The 24,816-nt window shown below is 40.1% G+C and overlaps 1 protein-coding gene across 1 annotated transcript in view; it reads right to left on the bottom strand.

Moving 5' to 3' along the window:
• The window catches only part of NEK3 (NIMA related kinase 3), a gene marked incomplete at its 3' end in the record, with an annotated part of 36,089 nt that overhangs the window by 2,208 nt on the left and 9,065 nt on the right, over positions 1-24,816 (bottom strand). Inside the window, exons 4-11 of the mRNA XM_080689528.1 lie at positions 23,263-23,346; positions 21,348-21,415; positions 21,171-21,257; positions 16,642-16,696; positions 12,320-12,520; positions 10,615-10,687; positions 2,383-2,532; positions 1,617-1,751 (exon numbers count right to left, since the gene is read on the bottom strand). Coding sequence (XP_080545654.1) covers positions 1,617-1,751; positions 2,383-2,532; positions 10,615-10,687; positions 12,320-12,520; positions 16,642-16,696; positions 21,171-21,257; positions 21,348-21,415; positions 23,263-23,346 — 853 coding nt within the window. The remainder of the gene's footprint in view (positions 1-1,616; positions 1,752-2,382; positions 2,533-10,614; positions 10,688-12,319; positions 12,521-16,641; positions 16,697-21,170; positions 21,258-21,347; positions 21,416-23,262; positions 23,347-24,816) is intronic.

Raw genomic sequence — 24,816 nt, 5'->3', positions numbered from 1 at the left:
GCAGAGACAGGAGGATCGCGCAGGTTCGAAGCCAGCCTTGCTGGCTTAAGAGACCCTGTTTCCAAATAAAATATAAAATAGGTCTGGGAGTGTAGCCCAGAGGTAGAAGGGTTCTATCCCCAGTACCACCAAAAAAAAAAAAAAAAAAAAAATTAATTAACAAGGGCTAGGTACATGGCTCAGCATGAGCAAGTTCTAGCATAAGCAAAATCAGAGGTGTAATAATCCCCAATATTGTAAAATAAATGAATCAACATAAGTTTTTAAAAAAAATACATAAAAACACATGTATAGTCTTAAATGCAGTCCTTTGGCCTAGATGCCTAGGGATAGCATTATAAAAAGTTACTTTGTATAATTTTAGTGAAAATGTCTATTAAAAACTTTTAAATCAAATCCTAATTAGGCATCCTTTTTGAGTTTTCTTCAATAAAACAAAATTCAAGTATACAACAAATGAAAGCAATGGAATATTTTCATGGCAAATACGAGCTGTTCCTGGGCTAGGGATGGAGCTCAGTGGTACAGGCTCGTCCACCATGTGCAAGACCCGGGGCTTCATCGTTGGCATCACAACAAAAGGGGGGAAGGGAGTGCTAGTCTTCAAGAAAGTAGTGCTGGGTTATTAAAATAAGCAAACAAATGAGCAAAGAGAAGTAAAGTATCTCTATGGGAAATTTTAATTACAGCTTAAGATTGGCTAGAAAAGATTAGAGAATACCTAAAAATACAATTTTACAACTTTAAAATCACAGGGTTTCTGGGAAGGAAGGATGGGCGCTATTATTTCATAAACACAATTTCAGTTTTGCAAGATAAAGAGAATTTGGAAATTGATTGCAAAACAATTTTAAGGTACTTAATACTACTAAACTATATGCTTAAAAATAATTAGGACAATTGCCAGGCGTGGTGGCGCACGCTTGTAATCCCCGCGCTTGGGAGGCGGAGACAGGAGGATCGCGCAGGTTCGAAGCCAGCCGCGCGCGCTGGCTTAGGAGACCCTGTTTCTAAATAAAAATATAAAAATAGGTCTGGGAGTGTAGCCCAGAGGTAGAAGGGCTTCCAGGAACCCCAGTACCACCAAAAAAAAAAAAAAAAAAAAATTAGGACAATTATGTGTTATGCATATTTGTTTTTATTTTGTTTTTGTGTACTGGTGATTAAACCCAGAGGCATTCTACCTATGAGCTATATCCCCAGTCCTATTTTATTTTTTATCTTGAAACAGAGTCTCTAAGTTGCTGAGGACCTCATTAAGTTGCTGGCTGGCTTTGAACCTGCAGTCCTCCTGTCTCAGACTCTGAGGTATTGAGATTACAGGTGTGCACCACCACATTTAACATGTTATGTACATTTGACCAATTTTTTTTTGTGGTATTAGAGATTGAACCCAAGGACATTCTACCTCCAAATTATATCCCCAGCCCTATTTTATTTTTTATTTTGAAACAGGGCCTCACTAAGTAGCTGAGGCTGGCCTCAAACCTGTGATCCTCCTGTCTCAGTCTCCCAAGTACTGGGATTACAAGTGTGTGGCACAATGCCCAGCAACCAAAATTTTTAAAATAAAAAAATAAAAACATTTCTGCGATTATATAATAGGAAAAATTTACCTGGTCTATATATTGTATATGTTTGAAATGCCAGGCTGAGATCAGCATTGGTAAGAATGTTCAGCAAGGTGTGAGGGGTCTCCCTGAGCCACATCTTACGAGCATTATTCTCACTGTACTTTATTACAGAACCACCTAGTTGTGAAAAGATAAAAATTAGCACCACATAACAAAAAGATTTTCAACATCTATTTTCCAGGTTGCATTTCAAGAAAAGTTAATTGTATTTTATTTTCAACTAATATCTATTTCACAGTGTACTATGCTTTTATATGTGCAAAGCTCTGATGTGTGATATCAAATATCCTTCAGAGTGACACAGAAAACTCTAGCAGAGTGAGTAACTATTATAAAATGCCCTATATATCGCTTCTCAGCCTTTTGGCTAGGATCAAGTATAGTATCTATTCTTATCAGTTTAAAATGTTCTATAATAAAATAACAATATTCAATCTGACTACAGTTGGACCTCTGTATCTATGGGTTCCGCATCCTCAGACCAAAAATATTTTGGAAAAACTTAAGTCTGTACTGAACATATACAGATATTTTTCATGCCATTATTCCCTAAACAATATCATATGGCAGATAGATACGTAGCATTTACGCTGCATTAGGTATCAGAAACCATCTAAAGATGATTTGAAGCATATAGGAAGATGTGCATAAGGTATATGCAAACACTATAGAGACTGTGTAGCATCTGGGGATTTTGGTGTCTGGAACCAGTCCCTTTCCAGTCTCAAGGGATGATGACTGTACTAACTTGTGTTGTCTTCTGCCATGAAACTGGAGGTGAGTATGGATGCATTTTCCAAAGCTGTAAGAGCAGTATTGGGTACGTTCTTCTCCCACTGCCGTCTGTGAGGACTTGGTGAATTGGCTTTCCTGGAATGGACTGAATAATTACTTGATTCTAAAATGTGAAAGAGAAATGCCAAGAATATTATTATTATTTATTCATCTATATCCACACATATACTCTAACAACGCAGAAATATTTATTTTCTCTTTCAAACTCGATCTAGTAACGGTGTTCTCTCAAGTCTAAGGAGCAAAGAAGACAAAAATAAAAATTCAGAATGAAATCATCCAAAATGATGGATTAATCGAAAATGAATCATTAAAGTTGAATGAAGTTTTAAAAATAATATGCAAGCCAGGGAATAGTGGTACACATCTGTAATCCCAGCCCTTAGGAGGTTGAGATAGGAGGATTGTAGGTTCAAGCCCTGCCTCAGCAATTTATCAAGATCTTGTTCCAAAATAAATAAATAAATTAATTAATAAATGGTTGAAGGTATAGCTCAGAAGTAGAATGCCAATAGGTTCAATTCCCAATATAAAAAAATAAAAAGCAAAGTTACATATTCTACATGTATGAGAATAAAACCTCAAGATTAAAAATTTTTATATATTTACATAGAAATAGTATTTACATATATGTGTGCATGTCTGTGTGTGTGTGTGTGTGTGTAGTCCTTTTTTTTTTTTTTTTTTGCAGTGCTGGTGATGGAACCCAGGGGCATTCTACCTCTAAGCTGCAGCCCCAGCCATATTTTTTATTCTCTATTTTGAAACAGGGTCTCACTGAATTGCAAAGGGCTTCACTAAGTAGCTGAGGCTGCCTGTGAACTGTGATCCTCCCGTCTCAGCCTCCCAAATGCTGGGATTACAAGTGTGCACCATCACACCCATCTTTGTAATCTTCTTTTATAGTAGGTAGTAGGCATACTTTTTTCTTTTGCAGTGCTGAAGACTGAAGCCAGGTCCTTGTGCATACTAAGCACATACTCTACTACTAAGCTATACCCTGGCCCTTAATCTCTTTTGTAAATAAAATATTTCTGTAACAATAATTATTGACTTAGCAAATAAGTATCTGCCTACATATTTGCTAATGATACCTAAGACTTAGTAACATGAAAACTGGTATTCCTTCTGCATTTCCTAATTGCCCACATACATAATGACTACAATTTGAATAACATACCTTGTTTTTCTCCGGTTACTTTCCCAAATGCACTTCCAACCAAATCTTTATTAGCGCTTTCTAAGTTTCTACCTTGTTCTTTTTCTTGCTTTAAAAGAGATTTTAAAATATTGATTAAATAATGCTCAAATTGCTACAAAAGAGTAAACAAATATACAAGGTCAGCCAACTTAACTGGAAGCAAAAATTAATGAATTAAAAACTGCACACTTGTAATCCCAGCATTTGGGAGGCTGAGACAGGAGGATTACAGTTCACGGACAGCCTCAGCTACTTAGTGAGGCCCTCTGCAACTTAGTGAGACCCTGCCTCAAAATAAAGAATAAAAAATAGGGCAGGTGATGTAGCTAGGAGGTCAGATGCCCCTGGGTTCCATCCCCAGACCCACACAAAAAAACAAAAACATGAAAATGGGCATGATGGTACACACCTAAAGTCCCACAATTGGGAGGCTGAGGCAGGAAGATGGCAAGTTTCAGGCTAGCCTGGTTAACTTAGTGAGACCCTATCTCAAAAATATTTTTTTAAAGAGGGGTAGGGATGTAGCTCAGTTATAGAGCTCTTGTCTAGCATGTGCAAAGCTGTGGGTTTGATCCCCAAACTGCAAAAAAAAAAAAAATTTGAATAGCCATGGAACCACAAACACATGTATATTAATAGCCATATATATAGCCATATATACTATATATACAAGTATATTATTAACTATATATCTACATCATTTATATGTATATTAATGCCATATATTAATAGCCATTAACATAAATATTACAAAATATATATATATATGTATATATATATATATATATATATATATATATATATATATATATATATATATAAAAACAGCTGGGCATGGTGGCACACACTTGTAATCCCAGTACTTGGGCTGAGACAGGAGAATCCAGGTTCGTGGCCAGCCTCAGCAACTTAGTGAGACCCTGTTTCAAAATAAAGAGTAAAAAATAGGGCTGAGGATGGAGCTCAGAGGTAGAATGTCCCGGGTTCAATCCCCAATACCTCAGTACATAAATAAATATATAAATAAATAAGAAATAAAACAGTAGACATATTTGACAGATCTTTATTGTGGAAAGGAACATTGAAACTTTTCAATATCTTTTGCTGTACTGGATTTGATGAATTATCAAAATGAGATATTTTGTAAAGTTGCTATTGCTGGGCTCAGAAAACAATACCCTCACTGGGTGTGGTGGCACTTGCTTGTAATTCCAGCATTTGGGAGGTGTAAAGATACTAAAAAAAATGGGCTGGGGTGTAGCTTGGAAGTAGAATGCCCCTGGATTCCATCTCCAGTACTGTAAAAAAAAAAAGAAAGAAAGAAAGAAAGAAAGGAAGGAAGGAAGGAAGGAAGGAAGGGAGGGAGGGAGGGAAAAGAAAAGAAAGAAAACAATACCCTGAAGCATGGTGCTTTGGCATGCTGAATACTTTGAACAAAGGACACCAGAAGGCCTCAGGAGCAGCCTCAGACCCAAGATCTCTGACTTTCTTCTGCCCTGTTTCTCACTCTTCCTTTGCCCCTAAAGCAAGTCATAGAAACCAGAATTTCTCTTCCTCATGGGGGATCATAGAACTAGAACCCCAAAGCAAGCCATAAAGGCTAAAAAGATTACTATGACCTTTCTCATCTTTCTATCTAAGAAAAAGCCATAACAAAATATCATTTCCCAAGCTGGGTGTGGTAACACATGCTTGCAATCTCAGAACTTGGAACACCTAGATTTGAAGGTTCATGGCCAGCCAGCCTTAGCAATTTATAGCGAGGCCTTCCACAACTTAGTGAGGCCCTGTTTCCAAAGAAAAAATAAAACAGGGCTAGGAGTGTAGCTCAGAGGTAGAATGTCCCTGGGTTCAATCCCCAGCATGGAAGGAAGGAAGGAAGGAAAGAAGGAAGGAAGGAAGGAAGGAAGGAAGGAAGGAAGGAAGGAAGGAAGGAAGGAAGGAAAAGGGGAAGGGGAAGGGAAGGAAAGGGAAGGAAGAAAAGGAAAGGAAGGAGGAAGGGAAGAAGGAAAGAAGGAAAGAAGGATGAAGAAAGAAAAGATGTCCCTTCTCTGACCTGCCTTGTCCAATACTGGTCATGAACCCTCATTCCTAAGGGGTCCTGCCACATACCTGGGAGAAAGAAATGCTACAACTAAAGGTCAAAAAGAGCCTGAACAGAGGAGCTTTGCTGGGTTTTCCCAGTCTATTACCATGACATCATACACTGTCCAGTCACACTGCCACAGGGCTATCTGCACTTCATCAAACCTAAGCATAAAAATAGATAGCTCACCCCAGGTCTTCTGGTCTTCATTCTGAAGGCACTCATGTCACATAAAACTTGGACTAGATTTGTTTATGCTTCTCCTGTTTATCTGTCCTTTTTTCTACCCGTTTACTTGTTTACGTAGTGTACCCTTTTCATTTTGCTGATTTATACTGGTGTCTCACATAAGAGGTCCAGTCATATACTGCACAACAATGCTTCAGTTAATGATGGACTGCATATACAACTGTGATCCCATAAGATATATCATTTGGTGACACCACTGTCTTCCTTTTTGTGTGTGTGGTACAGGGGCTTTTCTACCTCCAGGTTATACTCCCAGACCTATTTTATACTTTATTTGGAAACAGGGTCTCACTAAGTTGCTGAGAGGCACACTCACAGTAGCTGAGGCTGGCTTCGAACCTGTGCAATCCTCCTGTCTCAGCCTCCCAAGCGCTGGGATTACAAATGTGCGCCACCACGCCCAGCTACCATTGTCTTCTTAGTTTGCATAAGTACATGCTATAATGTTTACCCAGCCACCTAAAACACATTTTTCAGAACATGTCTCCATTGTTAAGCAACATATAACTATTAAAATTATGGAGGTAGCTGGGACAGAGTTCAGGGTCATCTGCAAAGGGTACAAAAACTTTTGGATGTAACTTTTGTATCTTGATTATGATGGTGATTATATGTGGCTGTATAAGTAAAGTTACCAAAATTCATGAAACTGTACACTAAAAATGTATAAATTTTACTGTATGCTAATTAAGCCTCGATAAAACTAGAGGGGGAAAAACAGATATTGCCATGAAAGGATTTTAAAAAGTACAGTGGCAAGCCGGGCGTGGTGGTGCACACCTGTAATCCCCGCTCTTGGGAGGCTGAGACAGGAGGATCGCACAGGTTTGAAGCCAGCCTCAGCTATTGAGTGAGGCTCTCAGCAACTTAGTGAGACCCTATTTCCAAAGAAAGTATAAAATAGGTCTGGGAGTATGGCCCAGAGGTAGAAAGACCCTGGATTCTACCCCCAGTAACACACACACACACACACACACACACACACACACACACAGAGTACTGTGGCAGGGTACGTTCCATTTGTTGCAATATAATAGTGAGACATTATTTATTTGTAATATAAGGTTCATCAGGGGTGCATGACTTGCTAAGAGGGAGGGACAACACTGAAAAGTGGACCAGCTGCTACTATTCATGACCTTATTACGACTTGAGTGTAAGAGTGTCACAGCCGCCTGGGGGCCGGACAAAATGAGCGGGACTTTTAAGAGCCAGGATGAAAGATGGTGACTTGATTCATGGGACAGTATTATTCAGCTGTAAAAAGGAATGAAGTTCTGATAATGTGACAACACGGATGGACCTTAACAACATGATGGAAGTAAAATAAGCCAGATGCAAAAAATAACAAGTCCTTTATGGTTTCACTTACATGAAGTACCTACAACAGGCAGATTCACAAAGAAGATTAGCAGTTACCACAGGCTGGGCTGGAGTGGGGTGAGTGAGGAGTTACTGTTTAAGTGATACAGGATCAGCTGGATGTATTGGCACATGCCTGTAATCTTAGTACTTGGGAGTCTGAGATAAGAGTATCAAACTTAACAAGACCCTGTTTCAAAATATAAAATAAAATAGGGCTGGGGTATATACCAGAGGTAAAATATCTCTAGTTTCAATCCCCAGAAACACACACACACACACACACACACACACACACACACACACAATAAATAAATAAATAAATAAAAAATAAAAGAGGTACAATATCTGGGGTGATGAAAAGTTCTGGAAATAGTGATGATGGTTGTACAATATTATGAATATAATTAATGCTACTAAACTGTATACTTAAAATGGACTACAATGAAAAATTTTACATTATATATATTTTATCACCATAAAAGAGGCTAAAACAAGGTTTTCATGAAGGTAGGAAACAGTTCTTGCATATCTATGTTAAAACCATTGTTATATGAATAGTTAAAAAGAGAAAAACAAAGTAAGTGATGGTCTAACAGGAATGCAACAACTACCCATTACTTCAGATGCCAAAAGATAAAGAACACCTTGACTGGAGGTCACAGTATTCCAAATACCTCATCACACACTAGCTGATACCAACTAAATGGATATTTATTTCATAAGTTGAAAAAATTTTTATAGCACTGGGGTTCAAACTCAGGGTCTTGCACATGCCAGGCAAGGGTCCCACTATTGAACAACACCCCTAGCCTCTGCATACATTTAATTTTAAAGCACTCACCATCACACTTGCTTCATTTCCCAAGGCTGTCAGGATCCTGCTTGTGTCTGCTTAAAAAAGAGAGAGAAGGTAGAAAGCAAATGATGGATGAGCCTCATAAGGGATATCATGCTTTAATTGCCTAGTAATTCACTTCAGTCATCAAAACAAGCTATTTTTTTTTTTTTGCCATTTTATCCCTAATGTTAAAAATCTCAGAGTTAAGAGACTTCTGTATTCACTCATGCCAAGTCGTTTAAGCGCTTCGTGGTAAGACGCTCTGCCTGTTTGGAGTCCTTATCCCTTAAGCACATGCTGCCTCGTGGAGTCTGTACTCCTGGCAGCTGCCATGACAGGTGGAATAGGTGTCCCCAAGAAGGAGTGAGATCTTACTCACAGGGGAGAAGCAGAGGTCAGGGGAAGAACTCTGGCAACCTTGGTAAGAACACTCTTGACTCATTTTCCTGTGGCAGAGTCCTGCACTTCATGTCCCTGATTCATTCAACATTTTATTTATTTATTTATTTATATTTATTTTTTGGTGGTACTGGGGATGGAACCCTTCTACCTCCAGGTTACACCTCCAGACCTATTTTATATTTTATTTGGAAACAGGGTCTCTTAAGCCAGCGCGGCTGGCTTCAAACCTGCACAGTCCTCCTGTCTCTGCCTCCCAAGCGCAGGGATTACAAGCGTAGGCCACCACACCCGGTTGTCATTTAAGATTTTAGAAATTGCTACAGAACATCTATGATGGTGGGCACTGAGAACACAAGAGTGAGCAGGTTACACACACTCCCTGCCCTCATGCTCCATCTCACCGTTCTGGTCTCACTGTCTAAAGACTACATGGAGATGTGACCACACACATGGTCCCATTATGGTGGCATTTCTCTGACTCCTTTCCTCCTCTCATTTATCTATGTATCTATGTATCTATGTATGTATGTATCTATCTATCTATCTATCTATCTATCTATCTATCTATCTATCATGATACTGGGGGTGGAACCCAGGGGCTTTTCTGCCTTTGTTTGTTTGTTTGCTTGTTTATGGTACTGGGAGTGGAACCCAGGGGCTTTTCTGCCTTGGGGCTACACTTCCAGACCTATTTTATACTTTATTTGGAAACAGGGCCTCACTAAGTTGCAGAGAGCCTCACTCAGTAGCTGAGGCTGGCTTTGAACCTGTGCGATCCTCCTGTCTCAGCCTCCCAAGTGCTGGGATTACCAAGCGTGTGCTACCACACTCGGCTTCTTCTGATATAAAAGCTACAAAACAGTACTGAAGGTAAAATTAAACCAAAGCAAACTGGTAAAACTAAGGTAACTTGGCTACCTCTTAAGTAATGGAGAAAGGTTGAATTATAAATCTGAAGAGTTTACACCTGCAATATTACGCTCTATGTATTTGGGGGTTTGTATACAGTTCCCACTCATAACTTCTATAGCCCCTGCTATTTCCTGAATGACTGGAGCAATGAGCTTATCTTTTGTTAAAGTATTTTGCCTTTTGCCCTTGCAGCTCAAACAACTTTGGAATAGCTTCAGAGCAATAAAGGTAAAGGACAGTGATGCTGGGGCGCCTCAGGCCTCAGCAAGATCTTCCTTGACCTTCTCCTGCCCTCCTTTAACCGGCTCCTTTTCTCCCCAGTGTTGGCCATAGAAACTAGAATTTCTCTCCCGCAAGGTGGGTCACAGGAACTAAAAATATACTTGAATATTGGTAAGTGTCTACACACACACACACACACACACACACACACACACACACACGCACACACGCACACACACATGCACTCATATAATATATTTGTAGCTGTTGCTACAAATGGTAAATCTACCTTGTCACATTTACATCACAAAAGGCTCTACTTTTTTGTGTGTGGTACTGGGGGTGGAGCCTAGGAGCCTTCAACCTCCATGCTACACCTCCAAACCTATTTTTATATTTTTATTTGGAAACAGGGTCTCACTAAGCTGCTGAGGCTGGCTTCGAACCTGCGATCCTCCTGTTTCAGCCTCCCAAGTACTGGGATTACAAACGTGCGCCACCAGGCGCGGCTAAATGGCACTACTTGTGAAAAGTTTGTTTACATGATGTTCCTTCAAAAACTTGGGGATACATTTTCCTATAAGATTAGCATTCTATTTTCATGGTTAGATTCCTAGGCTAACCCACAGAAGCCTTCTACCTAACATATAACTCTGAACCAGAGTAAATAAGGTATGAATAATGAAACACAATAATCTTTCAGTCAATAAACTAGGTTTTTTTTTCTTTAATCTTTGGAATACTACAGGAAAGTATAAGACTCAGAGAAGAATTATGTCTGAAGTAATAATTTTTAATTTGAGGAATATCTGACAATTACTTCTAATAACTTGAAAATTATATTTTTCTTTTCCCTTGTTACTACATTTTCATAGTACTCTTTAGCACTTAACCTTTCTCAAATTCTTACCCTTTTTTCTTGGTGTATTAGGCTTACATATTTTGGTTTCATCTAATATCTGTTCTCCATATTCTGTGATGACCTGAAATTAAAGTTGAGATTTAAAGACATTTTTCCTTAAACACTACCATCATACCATTTTCTTCTCTCTTTCTCCCTCCCTCTCTCTCTCTCTCTCTCTCTCTCTCTCTCCCTCCCTTCCCCTCCCTCCCCTCCCCCTCCTCCTCCCCCCCCCTCTGTACTAGAGGTTGAATCCAGGAGCATTTTATCTGAGCTACATTCTCAGTCCATATAAATATTTTTTTTGTGTGGTACTGGTGATGGAACCCAGGGGCATTCTACCTCCGAGTTATACCCCCAGGCCTATTTTTAATTCTTTATTTTTGAAACAGGGTCTCACTAAGTTGCAGAAGGCCTCACTAAGTAGCTAAGGCTGTCTGTGAAGCCAGATCCTCCTGTCTCAGCCTCCCAAATGCTAGGATTAAAAGCGGGTGCCACCACTCTCAGTCCTTTTCTAAGTTTTATTTTGAGACAGAGTCTTGCCAAGTTGCCCAACCTGGCCTCAAACTTGTGATCCTCCTATCTCAAACTAGGAGTAGCTAGGATTACAGGAATGTGCCACTGTGTCTGACCCATAAGGAATTTTTTTCATGGTACTGAGGATGGAATATAGGGGCCTTCTACCTCCAGGCTATACCCCCAGACCTATTTTATATTTGGAAACAGGGTCTCATTAAGTTGCTGAAAACTTCACTTAGTTGCTGAGGCTGGCTTTGAACTTGTGATCCTCCTGTCTCAGTCTCCCAAGTACTGGGATTACAAGTGTGTGCCATCATACCCCACTCCATAATGTCATTTAGTCATCAACATTCTTTAACACAAGAATATTCAGTGTTGAATAACAAAAATGCCATTTAAAAGCATATATAATAGGAAGCTGGGCGTGGTGGCTCACACTTGTAATCCCAGCATTTGTTAGGCTGAGACAGGATGATCATGGTTCATGTATAGCCTCAGCTACTTAGTGAGGCCCTTGGCAACTCAGTGAGACCCTGTTTCAAAATAAAGAATAAAAACAGGGCTGGGGCCTGGTGTGGTGGTGCATGCTTATAATCCCAGCATTTGGGAGGCTGAGACTGGAGGATCGTGGTTCTTGGACAGCCTCAGCTACTTAGTGAGCCCTTTGCAACTCAGTGAGACCCTGTTTCAAAATAAAGAATAAAAATTTGGGCAGAGGGTGTAGCTCAGAGGTCAAATGCCTCTGGGTTCCATCCTCAGACCAGCAAAAAAAAAAAAAAAAAAAAAAAAAAAAATAGGGCTGGGGGTGTAGTTCGGAGGTCAAATGCCCCTGGGTTCCATCCCCAGTATGAGTATAGCTCAGTGGTAGAGCATGTGTTTAGCATGCCCAAGGCCCCAGGTTCAATCACCAGCACCAAAAAAAATTTTTTTTAAAAAGAAAGTACATATAATTTAGAGAGACAAATATACTCATATGTGTCTAGGAAAAGATCTGGAAGGATATACAAATCATAACTGACTATTCTTGGGGAACAGCATTGGGGGAAAGGAGAAAAAGAAAGGTTTAATTATTTTAATGCACTTCTGAATTATTTATTTTTAGAAGCATGCATAAGAAACAATTGGTTTAAAAGGTAACAAATCATTTTACCATACACTTGAAAAAAATTCATAGCCAGTCACACCCGTATCATACCTCCTGAGGTAAGCACTTCTGGACAAGCCGAGCTAAACTGTTTTTGGAGAGCAGCGTAGTTGCTGAGGGGCGCTGTGAGGGATTCCTTTTAAACATCTGCTTGACGAGACACTGAAGCTCATAGGAATAATGAGAGGGCAGTGGGTGGATGGACCCTTGACATATTTTCAGGATAAGATTTTTCCAACTATTTGCCTGAAACTGCAAAGTGGAATTAAAAGCAGATATAGGAAAGAAAATGGAAAGAAGAAATTATCAGTTGAATTAAATGAATATTCACATAAACTATTTTAATCTTACAAATGAGCCAGACATGGTGGTACACGCTTGTAATCCCAGCATTCGTAAGGCTGAGAGTAGAGGATTGCAGTTCATGGACTGCCTCAGCTACTTAGGCCCTTCGCAACTCAGTGAGACCTTGTTTCAAAAAAAAAGACTAAAAAATAGGGCTGGAGGTATAGCTCAGAGGTAGAATGCCCTTGGGTTCCATCCCCAGTACTAAAAAAAAAAAAATCTAGACTCAGATGTGGAGGCACACTCTTATAATCCCAGCACTTGGGAGGCTGAGACAGGAGGATGGCACAGGTCTGAAGCCAGCCTCAGCTACTTAGTGAGGCTCTCAGCAACTTAGTGAGACCCTGTTTCCACATAAAGTACAAAATAGGTCTGGGAATATAGCCAGGAGGTAGAAAAGCCCCTGGGTTCCACCCTTAGTAACACACACATACACACACACACACACACACACAAAATCGTACAAATGGACCTGCTGGTTGATAATTTTTCTTTCTAAAGCTGGTCTTAAGATATAATCTATAATTTTACAGTGGTTCAGGAGAAAGGTAAACATGAAAAGTAAAAACCTTCCCCACTGAGAGTCTTACCATCAGTGTCTGTTTACAGCACTTTAATAATCACTAGCTATATGTTTTTATAGATACACACTTTTACTATATTTTAAAACCAAAGGGATACAGACAGATGGATCTCTAGAGGTCAAATAATAGTAACTGGCTCATAGTAAGTACATTACTTGCCCTCCCCGCTCCCCAACCCCCCCTGGCCTGGTCCATAGCGGCGAGCACTTTAGACTTGTCTAGGTTGAACTCAGGGGCATGCGACCTCTGAGCTACACCCCAGCCCTATTTTATTGGTTATTTTGAAACAGGGTCTAAGTTGTTGAGGCTGACCTCAAACCTCTTGCCTCAGCCTCCCAAATACTGGAATTAAAGGTTTGTGCCCTCAAGCCTGGCTTGTAAAATCCTTTTGACCATTCATGTCATTAAAGTAGCTACTAAATTTTGTCAAGTAACAGAATGGGGTATAAAATGACATACTAGAATAACATTTAAAAAGTTCAGGGGCTGAGGCTGTTACTCAATGGTAGAATGCTTGCTTCTTATGCATGAGGACTTGGCTTCAATCCCCAGCATAAAAAACGTTTTCAAATGTACAGTATAATAAATACAAAAAGGAATTAACACTAGATATCACCCTTCAGCCAGGAGTCATGGTATATAACCATTATCCCAGCTACTTGGGAAGCTGAAGCAGGAGGATCACAAGTTCCAGGCCAGCCGGGGCAACTTAGTGCAAGCCTATCTCAGAATAAAAAGTGCTTGGAATGTAGCTGAATGAGCACCCCTTACCCTTACTTAACCTCAGCACCACTAAAAAAAAAAAAAGGCTAATATCCGTGTGTGTGTGTGTGTGTGTGTGTGTGTGTGTGTGTGTGTGTGTGTTTTACTAGGGATTAAACCTAGGGATGTTCTACCTCCAAGCTACATTCCCAACCCTGTTTTAATTTTTATTTTAAAACAGGGTCTCACTAAGTTGTGAGGGACCTTGCTGAGTCTAGTCACAAACCTGCAATCCTCCTGTCTCAACCTCCCAAATACTGGGATTACAGGTGTGCACCACCAGACCCAGCATGATATCAGCTATTTTAATGCTTGTATGTTGGCTTTCTGCCTTGAAAGTTATTAAGTTGTATTATTAATAAATGCAGATAAATATGTGAAAAAGAGCTGCTGGGAGTGTATTTCAGTAGTAGAGCACTTGCCTACCATGTATGGGTTCAATCCCCAGCACTACAAAAACAAAAAAATAAAAAACACAAAACACTAAAGCCCATGGCAACTAATGTGATGAGTCTCGGCTGGGCCTGAGCATCAGCATTAAGAGTCCCTGAGTTGTTGGTGCCCTGCAGCCAGCATTAGAAGACATGGATATTCAAGGGAGAGGACTTCCCAATAATAGTGCATGGCCTCAGTTAGAGTTACTCTCGTCTGGTGGTGGTGATTTTCTCTCCATCATTCACTCTCCTGAGTTCTATGTGCTTTCAAGCACATCCATTTTAAAAAAAGTGGGGTAGAGATACATTTCAATCAATGCCCAAAGAACAATTTATTTCTATGTAAAGTTAAGTCCCAATAGGGATCAGCTTCATGGCAGTTATCCTATGTAATAAACAACTACTGAATAAACAGGACAAGTTATTTATACTTTTTTTTATAAAATTATTTCTTAAAATATCTGGGAAAAATACATATTAGGGCAAAGTCTAAGAAACCTAACTCCAAAAGGATGAGTATAAAAATGGCATAGCTAGTGGGGTGTGGTGGGACACACCTGTAATCCCAGTACTTGGGAGGCTAAGGTAAGAGGCTCATAGGTTCACAGCCAGTCTCAGCAATGTAGTGAGGCCCTCTGCAACTTAGTGAGACCCTGTTTCAAAATAAAAAAAATCAAGTAGTTCTGGGAGTAGTGAAAAGGTAGAATGCCCCTAGGTTCTATCCCCAGTAACACACACACATAGCTAGCTGGATGCAGTGGTGCATGTCTGTAATCCCAGTACTTGGGAAGCTGAGATAGAAGGATCACAGTTTGAGGATAGGCTCAGCAACTTAGTGAGACCTTGTTTCAAAATAAAATAGGTCTAGCCGGCCATGGTGGCACATGCTTGTAATCCCCGCGCTTGGGAGGCGGAGACAGGAGCATCGCGCAGGTTCGAAGCCAGCCTCACTGGCTTAAGAGACCCTGTTTCCAAATAAAAAAAAATATAAAATAGTTCTGGGAGTGTAGCCTGGAGGTAGAAGGGTTTCCAGGAACCCCAGTACCAACAAAAATAAATAAAATATAAAATAAAATAAAATAAAAATAAAGTTAAAAAATAAAATAAAATAAAATAAAATAAAATAGGTTTAAGAGTGTAGCTCAGGGGTAAAATGCCCCTGGATTCAATCTCCAGTACTACTACGAGGGAAAAAAAAGGTAGAGCTACTATGGAAAATAGTTTGCTGGTTCCTCAAAAAACTAAACATACAGCTATCACCTGATCTGCAATTCTGCTCTTTAGTATATACCTTGAACATTGGAATTTAAGGCAGGTGTGGTGGTGTACACCTAACTTCCAACATATAGGAGACTCAGACAGGAGGATTACAAGTTCCAGGCCAGCCTCAACAACTTAGATCTTCAGTAACTTAGTGTGGAACTATTTCACAATAAAAAATAAAAAGGGCTGAAGGTATACCTCAGAGATAGAATGACCGGAGTTCAATCCCCAGTACCAAAAAAACGAAAAAAAGAAAAAAAAAATTGAAATCTAGAATCATGGATTCTAATAGGTTCCTGTCCACCTGTTATTCACAACAGCCAAAAGATATAAACAACCCTTATGTCCATTAACAGATGAACAGATAAACAAAACATAGCATACACACATAGTGGGCTATTATTTAGCCATAAAAAGAAATAGGAAAAAAAAAAAAGGAATAGGATTCTTACACGTGAATGATCCTTGAAAACATTATGCTACATGAAACAAATCAGACACAAAAGAACAAACACTGTATAACTCCTCTTTTATCTAGAATATGCAAATTCATACAGACAGAAAGTAGATTAGAGGTTACCAAGAGCTAGGAGAAGAAAAAGAATTTTGTAAATAGTAGTGATGATTGTATAATACCGTAACTTTGATTAATGCTGAACTGTATCCTTAAATTATTAAAAAGGCAAATTTTGTCATCTATATTACTAAAATATATAAAAATATATTTTGTTATTCCAAAATATATTAAAAACAAAAAGAATAAAATAAAAACTATGGATAAAACTACAGAAACTAAGTAATAGGTATTTCCTATTAGTATATAGTACAAAAAGGGCTCGTGGCAAAGATAATAAAGGCAACATGAAACTTTTTATACTGAATTCATGCTATGGAAGCAAATAGCCAGTTGGAATTTGACACACTGCCTAGGACTTACCTAGATATGACAACCAGCTGCCATTTCTGTTTTGCACACCACACTTACCGGATGCTTTAGGGTGCACAGTTCATAAAGAATGCATCCCAAGGACCAGATGTCACTGGAAAAAGAAACAACATAACAAGTGGGATATGAGTTATATGTAAATAATAATACAACAATTAAAATTTGTCCTACCTTTTTCATAGATATCACAAGTAATTCCTAGGTATTAAAATAAAACAGAGTAGTTTGTTCTACTGCTTAGGTACTTTCTAAGAATAATCCCCACAACTAAACTTTCTTCTTTCCAAATCCTCCCCTATCACTTTGGTAGCATTTGAGAATTTAGCAGCAAGAGAGAATATCTGTGGACTCAGATTATCATAGCTGGAAGAAGGACTTCGAGGCTATCCAGCACAGCTTCCATCAGACCTCCTTGTGCACAGCACTGGTTTTTGAGGGCATCTCCCATCTCTACCTCTCTTCCCCTGTTGGACAGCTCTAAAGGATCAAATTTTTCCTTATCATAAACCCAAACTCATCTGCCAGGAACTCTCTACAACCCAGAATTAGATTCATGTTAGACAACAAGACTACTGATTCTTCTACAAAGTAGCTCTTCAAAGCAAGAAAAACAGCACAGTTGGCCCAGTACCCTACTTCATAGATCTTGGGTTTTCTCCTTCCCTCTCACCACCTAGTAGTCATCCTAGACGTTTTTTTCCCATGATACTTTTAAATTTCAACTTTTTTTTTTTTTTTTTTTTTTGGTGGTATTAAGGATTGAGCTCAAAGCCAGGCATGGTGGCGCACACTTGTCATCCCAGCATTTGGGAGGCTGAGTCCGGAGGATCGTGGTTCGTGGACAGCCTCAGCTACTTGGTGAGGCCCTCTGCAACTCAGTGAGACCCTGTTTCAAAATAAAGAATAAAAAATTGGGCAGGGGTCAAATGCCTCTGGGTTCCATACCCAGACCCGCAAAAATAAAACAAAAGAATTGAGCTCAGGGGCATTCTACCTCCAAGCTACAGTCCCAGCCCTATTTTTATATATATATTTCCCCTTCCCCCTCCCCGGGGTACTGGGGTGGAACCCAGGGGTATTCTACCTCTGAGCCACACCCCAGTCCTACCTTTGTTATTTTATTCTTTATTTTGAAACAGGATCTTACTAAGTTGCTGAGAGCCTCACTAAGTAAGTAGCTGAGGCTGTCCACAAACTACAATCCTCCTGTCTCAGCCTCCCAAGTAATGGGATTATAAACATGCACCACCACGCCTGGCCTACGTTATATTTTGAAACAGGGTCTCACTAGGTTGTAGAGGGCCTCACTAAGTAGCTGAGGCTGTCTATGAACCTGCAATCCTCCTGTCTCAGCCTCCCAAGTACTGGGATTACAAGTGTGTACCACCATGCTCTGCTTTAACCAATTATTTTAAATCAACTGTTTCCCTCCACTTTTAATTTTTTTTTTTTATACTGAGATTTACACCCAGGAGCATTCTACCTCCAAGCTATAGTCCCAGCTCCCAGCCCTCCATTTTTTGGACAAAGAGTCTGGCTAAATTGCTGCTGCTGTTTCAGCCCCCCCAATTCCTGATGTTTCAGGCCCCCCCAATTCCTGATGTTTCAGCCCCCCCAAGTATTGAGATTACAGATGTGTGCCGTCATGCTTGGCTCATTTTTAGTTTTTAAATTTCAAATTTACAGCCGGGCATGGTGGCACACGCTCGTAATCCCCGCGCTTGGGAGGCAGAGACAGGAGGATCGCGCAGGTTCGAAGCCAGCTGCGCGCGCTGGCTTAGGAGACCCTGTTTCCAAATAAAAAAATGTAAAAATAGGTCTGGGAGTGTAGCCCGGAGGTAGAAGGGCTTCCAGGAACCCAAGTACCACCAAATAAATAAATAAATAAATAAATAAATAAATAAATAAATAAATAAATAAATTACAAATTTACGGCCGGGCATGGTGGCGCACGCTTGTAATCCCTGCGCTTGGGAGGCTGAGACAGGAAGATCAGACAGTTTCGAAGCCAGCCTCAGCTACTTAGTGAGGCTCTCGGCAACTTAGTTAGACCCTGTTTCCAAATAAAATATAAAATAGGTCTGGGAGCATAGCCCAGAGGTAGAAAGCCTCTGGGTTCTACCCCCAGTACCATAAACACAAAAAAAAACTGCAAATTTACAGAAAAATTGCTAACGTTCACATGCTCATTCCTAAGTTTCACAATCATTAACATTTGCCAAATGTGCCTTGTATCTTTCCTTGATATCTAGCTGAACCTCTTGAAAATCGGGTGCAGATTTCAGACTATACATGTGTTTTTATATATTTTTTTTAATTTGTTGATTTCTTTATTTTGCATTACTGGGGATTATTAAACCTCAGATCTTGCTTATGCTGAGCCACATCCCCAGCCTTTGTTGGTTAATTAAACTTCTTTGGGGGGGGGAGTTACTGGGAATGAAACCCAGGGGCATTCTACATCCAAGCTACACTCCTAGCTCTATTTTTTTTTTTTTTTTTTTTTTTTTTGCAGGTCTGGGGATGGAACTCAGGGGTATTTGACCTCAACGCTATACCCCCTGCCCTAATTTTTATTCTTTATTTTGAAACCAGGCCTCACCGAGTTGCAAAGGGCCTCATTAAGTAGCTGAGACTGTCCATGAACTGTGATCCTCCAGTTTCAGCCTCCCAAATGCTGGGATTACAAGTGTGCACCACCACGCTAGGCTCCCTAGCTCTATTTTTTATTCTTTATTTTAAAACAGGGTCTTACTGAGTTGCAAAGGATCTCACTAAGTAGATGAGGCTGGCCACGAACCGTGATCATCCTGTCTCAGCCTCCCAAATGCTGGGATTACAAGTGTGTGTCATCATGCTCAGCATGGCTGTAGGTTTTGATTTAACAATTATAGGTACTGGATTTTGTTTCTGGTCCACTGATGAAGTCTTTGTCATTTTCAGAAATTCACTGTTAAAAAAATGTATCATTCAACCAGGCGTGGTGGCACACACTTGTAATCCCAGTACTTCGGAGGCTGAGACAGGAGGGTCCAGGTTCGCAGCCAGCCTCGACTACTTAGTGAGGCCCTCTGCAATCTAGTGAGACCTTGTTTTAAAATAAAAATTAAAAATTGGGCTGGGGTGTAGCTCAAAGGTAGGGTGTCCCTGGGTTTAATCTCCAGCACTCCCACACACAAATACATATCATTCATGTTTTTTTAAATACTTTTTATAAAGATTTAGCCTGTATATTTTATATTAGGTGTTTGTTCTGTAAGAAAAAAAAATCCAAATGTAATCATTATCTGGGACATTGTTTAAAAGCACACATGGGAGCTGGGGGTGTGGCTCAATGGTTAAGTACTTGCCTAGCATCTGAGAGGCCCTGGGTTCATTCCCCAGAATTGTAAAATAAATAAGTATAAAATGATCATATGTGATCTTCCTTTCATTCCTTTCTTTTCTTCCCTTTCATTGTGAAAACTAGGGAGAGGAGAGCTAAAAAGAAGAAAAATGTTAAGCTTCTAGTGCTTTAATATAGGTTTTTATGTGTGTGGTACTAGGGATTGAACCCAGGGGCATTCTACCTCTGAGCTACACGCCAGCCTGATTTTATTTCTCACTAAGGGGTCTCATTAAGTTGTGGAGGTCCTTGCTAAGTTGCTGAGACTGGCCACGAACTTGCAATCCTCCTGTCTCAGCGTCCCAAGTACTGGGATTACAATCCGTGTACCACCATGCTTAATATAGATTCTTACCTAAAAATTTTTGGTGTAATTTTCTGAGTCTTTTTTTAATTTTGGAGAAAGTACTATTTTATAATTTAATCTGTGTACTGATGCTTCCTAGGCCTGTTTTACACCAGAAATCATGGTAGGTAAATACTGTATAACATAGCATCCTTAGCTGGGTAGTGCACATCTGTAGTCCTGGTGCTGGGGAAGCCGGGGGTGGGGGCAGGTCATTTGAGTACAGGAGTTTGAGGCCAGAGGCCTTCTAAACATGCCTATACAGATCTCCCCAAAGCAAGGACACACACTCTCCCTTATACACAGTATCATTTTCACATTTAAACGATTTATCTCAATTCAATATCATCATCTAATATTTACCCCATACTCAATTTTCCCCAATTATCTCCATAAGTTACTTTAGAGCAGTTTTATACTCAATTCAGTCCATTCTACTCCCTTTTTTTTTGTTTTGTTTTGTTTTTGTTCTGAGGATTGAACCCAGGGGCCTTCTACCTCTGAGCTACATCCCCAGCCCTTTTTCATTTTTATTTTGAAACAGGGTCTAACTAAGTTGCTGAAGTAGCCTCGAACCTGTGATCTTCCTGTCTTAGCCTCCCAAGTACTAGTATTATAAGCACATGCCACTGCACCTATAGTATATGGTGCTGGGGACTGAACCCAGGGCCTCACATATGCTGTGCAAGTACTTTACCACTGAGCTGCATCACCTTCCCAAAAGTATTTTTTAAAACTAGCACACTTTATGTATCTGCTTTAAGATGGCACAGAGTCTAGTATCATTTGGAGGCTACAAGAACTGTCACCCTTGCACCACAGAAGTACACCACTTACCTTTTATTGTTATAAGGTAGGTTTTCCCAAATTTCTGGAGGCACATAATAAGGTGTTCCCACATATGTACAAGCAAATGCCATGGGACTAAAACCATAAAAAGGCAGAGAATGGTTACAGAGCATGTCTGAAAATGAATGCTTTGATGACCATTGCTGCAAAAGAATAAAGACATACCTGGAAAGAAGTCGAGCGGATCCAAAATCTCCCAACTTTACTTTTCCATTTTGGGTGAGGAAGACATTCTGTATTGAAAAAGGACTTAGATTATACCTTCTGTCATTCAAACATATGGCAGAGGTCTCCAGAGAAGCTGTCCTTCACAACCTGCTGAGGATGGAGATTAAGGGTGGAGATGCTGACAGCTGAGTTCTGGGGGTGGACTACAAAATGTCCTGTCAGCTACACATTCTCCTGGACAACTGCTTTGAAATCCAACAGGCAGGTTCTATCATCAGCAGAGCTGATCAACACATGAGGAACCTGTGTCAGGGTGACTACAAATGGCAAGCCCAGGTGTCTGCCTGTCTTTCTTTCTTTCTTTCTTTCTTTCTTTCTTTCTTTCTTTCTTTCTTTCTTTCTTTCTTCTCTCTTTCTTCCTCCCTCCCTCTCCCCCCCCCCCGCCGCTCTCTCTCTGTACTAGGGATTGAACCCAAGGCCACTCTACCATTGAGATACATCCCCAAACCTGTTTTTATTTTGAGACAGAGTCTCACTAAGTTGTCCAGTTTGCCTAAACCCAGGAATCTTCCTGCCTTGGCTTCCCAAGTTGCTGGGATTACTGGTGTGTGTCACCATACCCAGTGACCATTTTCTGCCTGAAAACATATGGACTTAGTAAACCAGCACTAAAAGGGCTAGGAACACATTAACATATGACAAAAAAGATTTCAGTAACTTTTTTACATGTAGTTCTTTATTGGGTTAGCATAAATATTATGTCAAAGGATAAGTTTCACTTAGGATGAATAAATTCCAAAGATCTATTGTACAGTATGGTCATTATAGTAACTATATGGAATTCTTAAGAACTGCCAAGAGAATAGATCTTATTTTTTATTTTTTGCAATACTTGGGATCAAACCTAAAGTCTCACGCATGCTAAGCAAGTGCTGTACCACTACCAAACCCAACAGCAGACCTTCAGTTTCTAACCACAAAAATGTAAAAGGTTATGAGTATGTTAATTAGCTGGGTTTAATCACTTTACAATGTTAATATATGTATACCAAAACATCATCTTCTACATTGTAAGTATATATTTTTTTGTCAATTTTGCCTTTAAAAAGCTGGAGAAAATTTTTTAAATTAAAAAATTAAATATATATAGCCAGGCATGTAATTATGCCTGTAATTCTAGTACTTAGGAGGTTGAGACAGGAGGATCTCGAGTTCAAAGCCAGCCTCAACAACTTAAAGAGGCTCTCAGGAACTTAGCGAGACCCTAAATAGAAAGGGTGGGAGGTGTAGCTAGCTCAGAGGTAGAATGTTCCTGACTTAATCTCCATTATCACAAGAAAAAACTTAAATAAATAAATATTAGAACAACATATATTTTTCTTTTCTTTTCTTCTCTTTACTTTTCTTTTCTTTTGTACTCGAGGTTGAACCCAGGGTCACTTTATCTCCAAGCTATACCTCAACCCTCTTTCTTTTTTATTTTATTTTTAGACTTTTGTGTGTGTGTGGTACTGGGGATTGAACCCAGGGGCTTTTCTACCTCCAGGCTATACGCCCAGACGTATTTTATCCTTTATTTAGAAACAGGGTCTCACTAAGTTGCTGAGAGCCTCACTAAGTAGCTGAGGCGGCTTCGAACCTGTGTGATCCTCCTGTCTCAGCCTCCCAAGCGCGGGAATTACAAGCGTGCTCCACCACACTTGGCTCTTTTTTATTTTGAAACAGGGTCTTGCCTGTCTCCGCCTACAAAGTACTAGAATTACAGGCATGTTCCATAACACCTGGCAAACTAACAAAGATCTCTAAACTAAACCGAAATGTCCCAAAAGGAAAGGAGTAACAGAATAAGATGATAGCTTTGGGGTTTTTTTTGTTTTGTTTTGTTTTGGTTTTTTTTTTTAGTTCCACTTACCTTGGACTTGATGTCTCTATGCAGGACACGTTTCTTGTGAATATGATTTACTCCAAGGCACATTTGTGTGAACCAATTAAGTATCTATAAGAAAAAAATTATGTAACTTCTATAAAAATGCAATAACTGGTCCATATTAACCCAAAATTCTCAAGAATCATCTCTTGGCCTTAGTTGACCAGAGTTTTACTTGTGAGCATAGAACTCATGAAAATTACATGGTTCAACTTCCGGGAAGATGGCGACCGAGAAAAGCGGGGCTTAAGAGTCCCGCTAACAACCAATCTCCATTACCACAAAAAGAGCGCCTTTCATAGCCAGAAAACACCATCACCAGAAAAACAAAAAAAACCACCAGGCTCCAGAGAGAAAGCGGACTGAGAACAGAGCTCAGGGCCACAGAGGAGACACACGAGCCCGAGGACGCGGCAGCAGCGCCATACTGCCGGCGGCAGCGGTGAACTCAACGGACGCCTACAGCAAGCCAGGTGAGCCGCTGCGGAACAGCCAGGCGGGATCTTTCGGCGCAGACAGCATTTAAAGCTCCCAGTGGCTGAGCTCAGCACACGCTGCAGGGATTCAGAGTGGAAATCAAAACCAGAGAAGAAAAAATACGCCAGCCTCATGGCCGAGGGCATGGCAGAGGCGCCATATTGCCACCGGCGGCGGCAGCAGCAGTGAATTCACCGAGTCCAGTACAGCTACATCTGCGTACTCAAGAACAGTGAGTCAAATTGCGGGCCACAGAGGAGAAATCGCAGTATTGGGCCTCCTGGGACTTGACCCAGTGAGGGAGTGGTGGTGGCAGAGATATCACACCATAGGAGAACGCCCAACCTGGCACCCCCCACAGTCTAAAGCAGCCTCTATCGACTCCCTGGGTCGGAGACTCTGTGATACAACCCAGTAAAGGAGTAGTGGGGTCTGAGATACTACTGACTCAAGATCCAGAGCACCTTAAGTGAAGCCATAGTGACCCAAGGGAAGAACCCAGAGAAGGCACAAACCTCCGAAATCATGGGAAAGAGGAATAACACTGGAGTAATGAATGTGCACAACCCCACAACATCAGAACCTGATAAAACAGAAAATCAGAGATTTCTAGAAGATCAAATCAGGAAAATAACTGTAGAAATAATAGAGGTGCTTCGAAAAGAACTCAGAGAGAGCCAAAAAGAGATAAAGGATGCAATTAATGAAGTAAAGGCCTCAATTCAAAGCACAAACAACCGATTAGAACACATGGAGAACAGAATCTCGCTCTTAGAAGATGAGCAATCCAAAAATGAATGCATAGTTTCTAATCTAGAAAAAAATATCCAACAGCAGGAATCTGACATTGAAGAAATATGGGCCCATCTTAAGAGAGCTAACCTAAGAATAATTGGAATAGAGGAGGGAAAAGAAAGTGATACCAAAGGGATCAACAATCTCTTCAAGGAAGTAATAGCAGAAAATTTTCCAAATATAGAGCAAGAGGTTGATACACAGATCCAGGAAACTTATAGAACTCCCTTTAGACAGGATCGGAGAAGAGGATCCCCACGCCATATA

Source organism: Muscardinus avellanarius (genome assembly GCF_963383645.1).
Source record: "Muscardinus avellanarius genome assembly, chromosome: 2".
NCBI lineage: Eukaryota > Metazoa > Chordata > Mammalia > Rodentia > Gliridae > Muscardinus > Muscardinus avellanarius.
The sequence above is the reverse complement of the archived record's forward strand: the minus strand, read 5'-3'. Positions and strand labels throughout refer to the sequence as shown.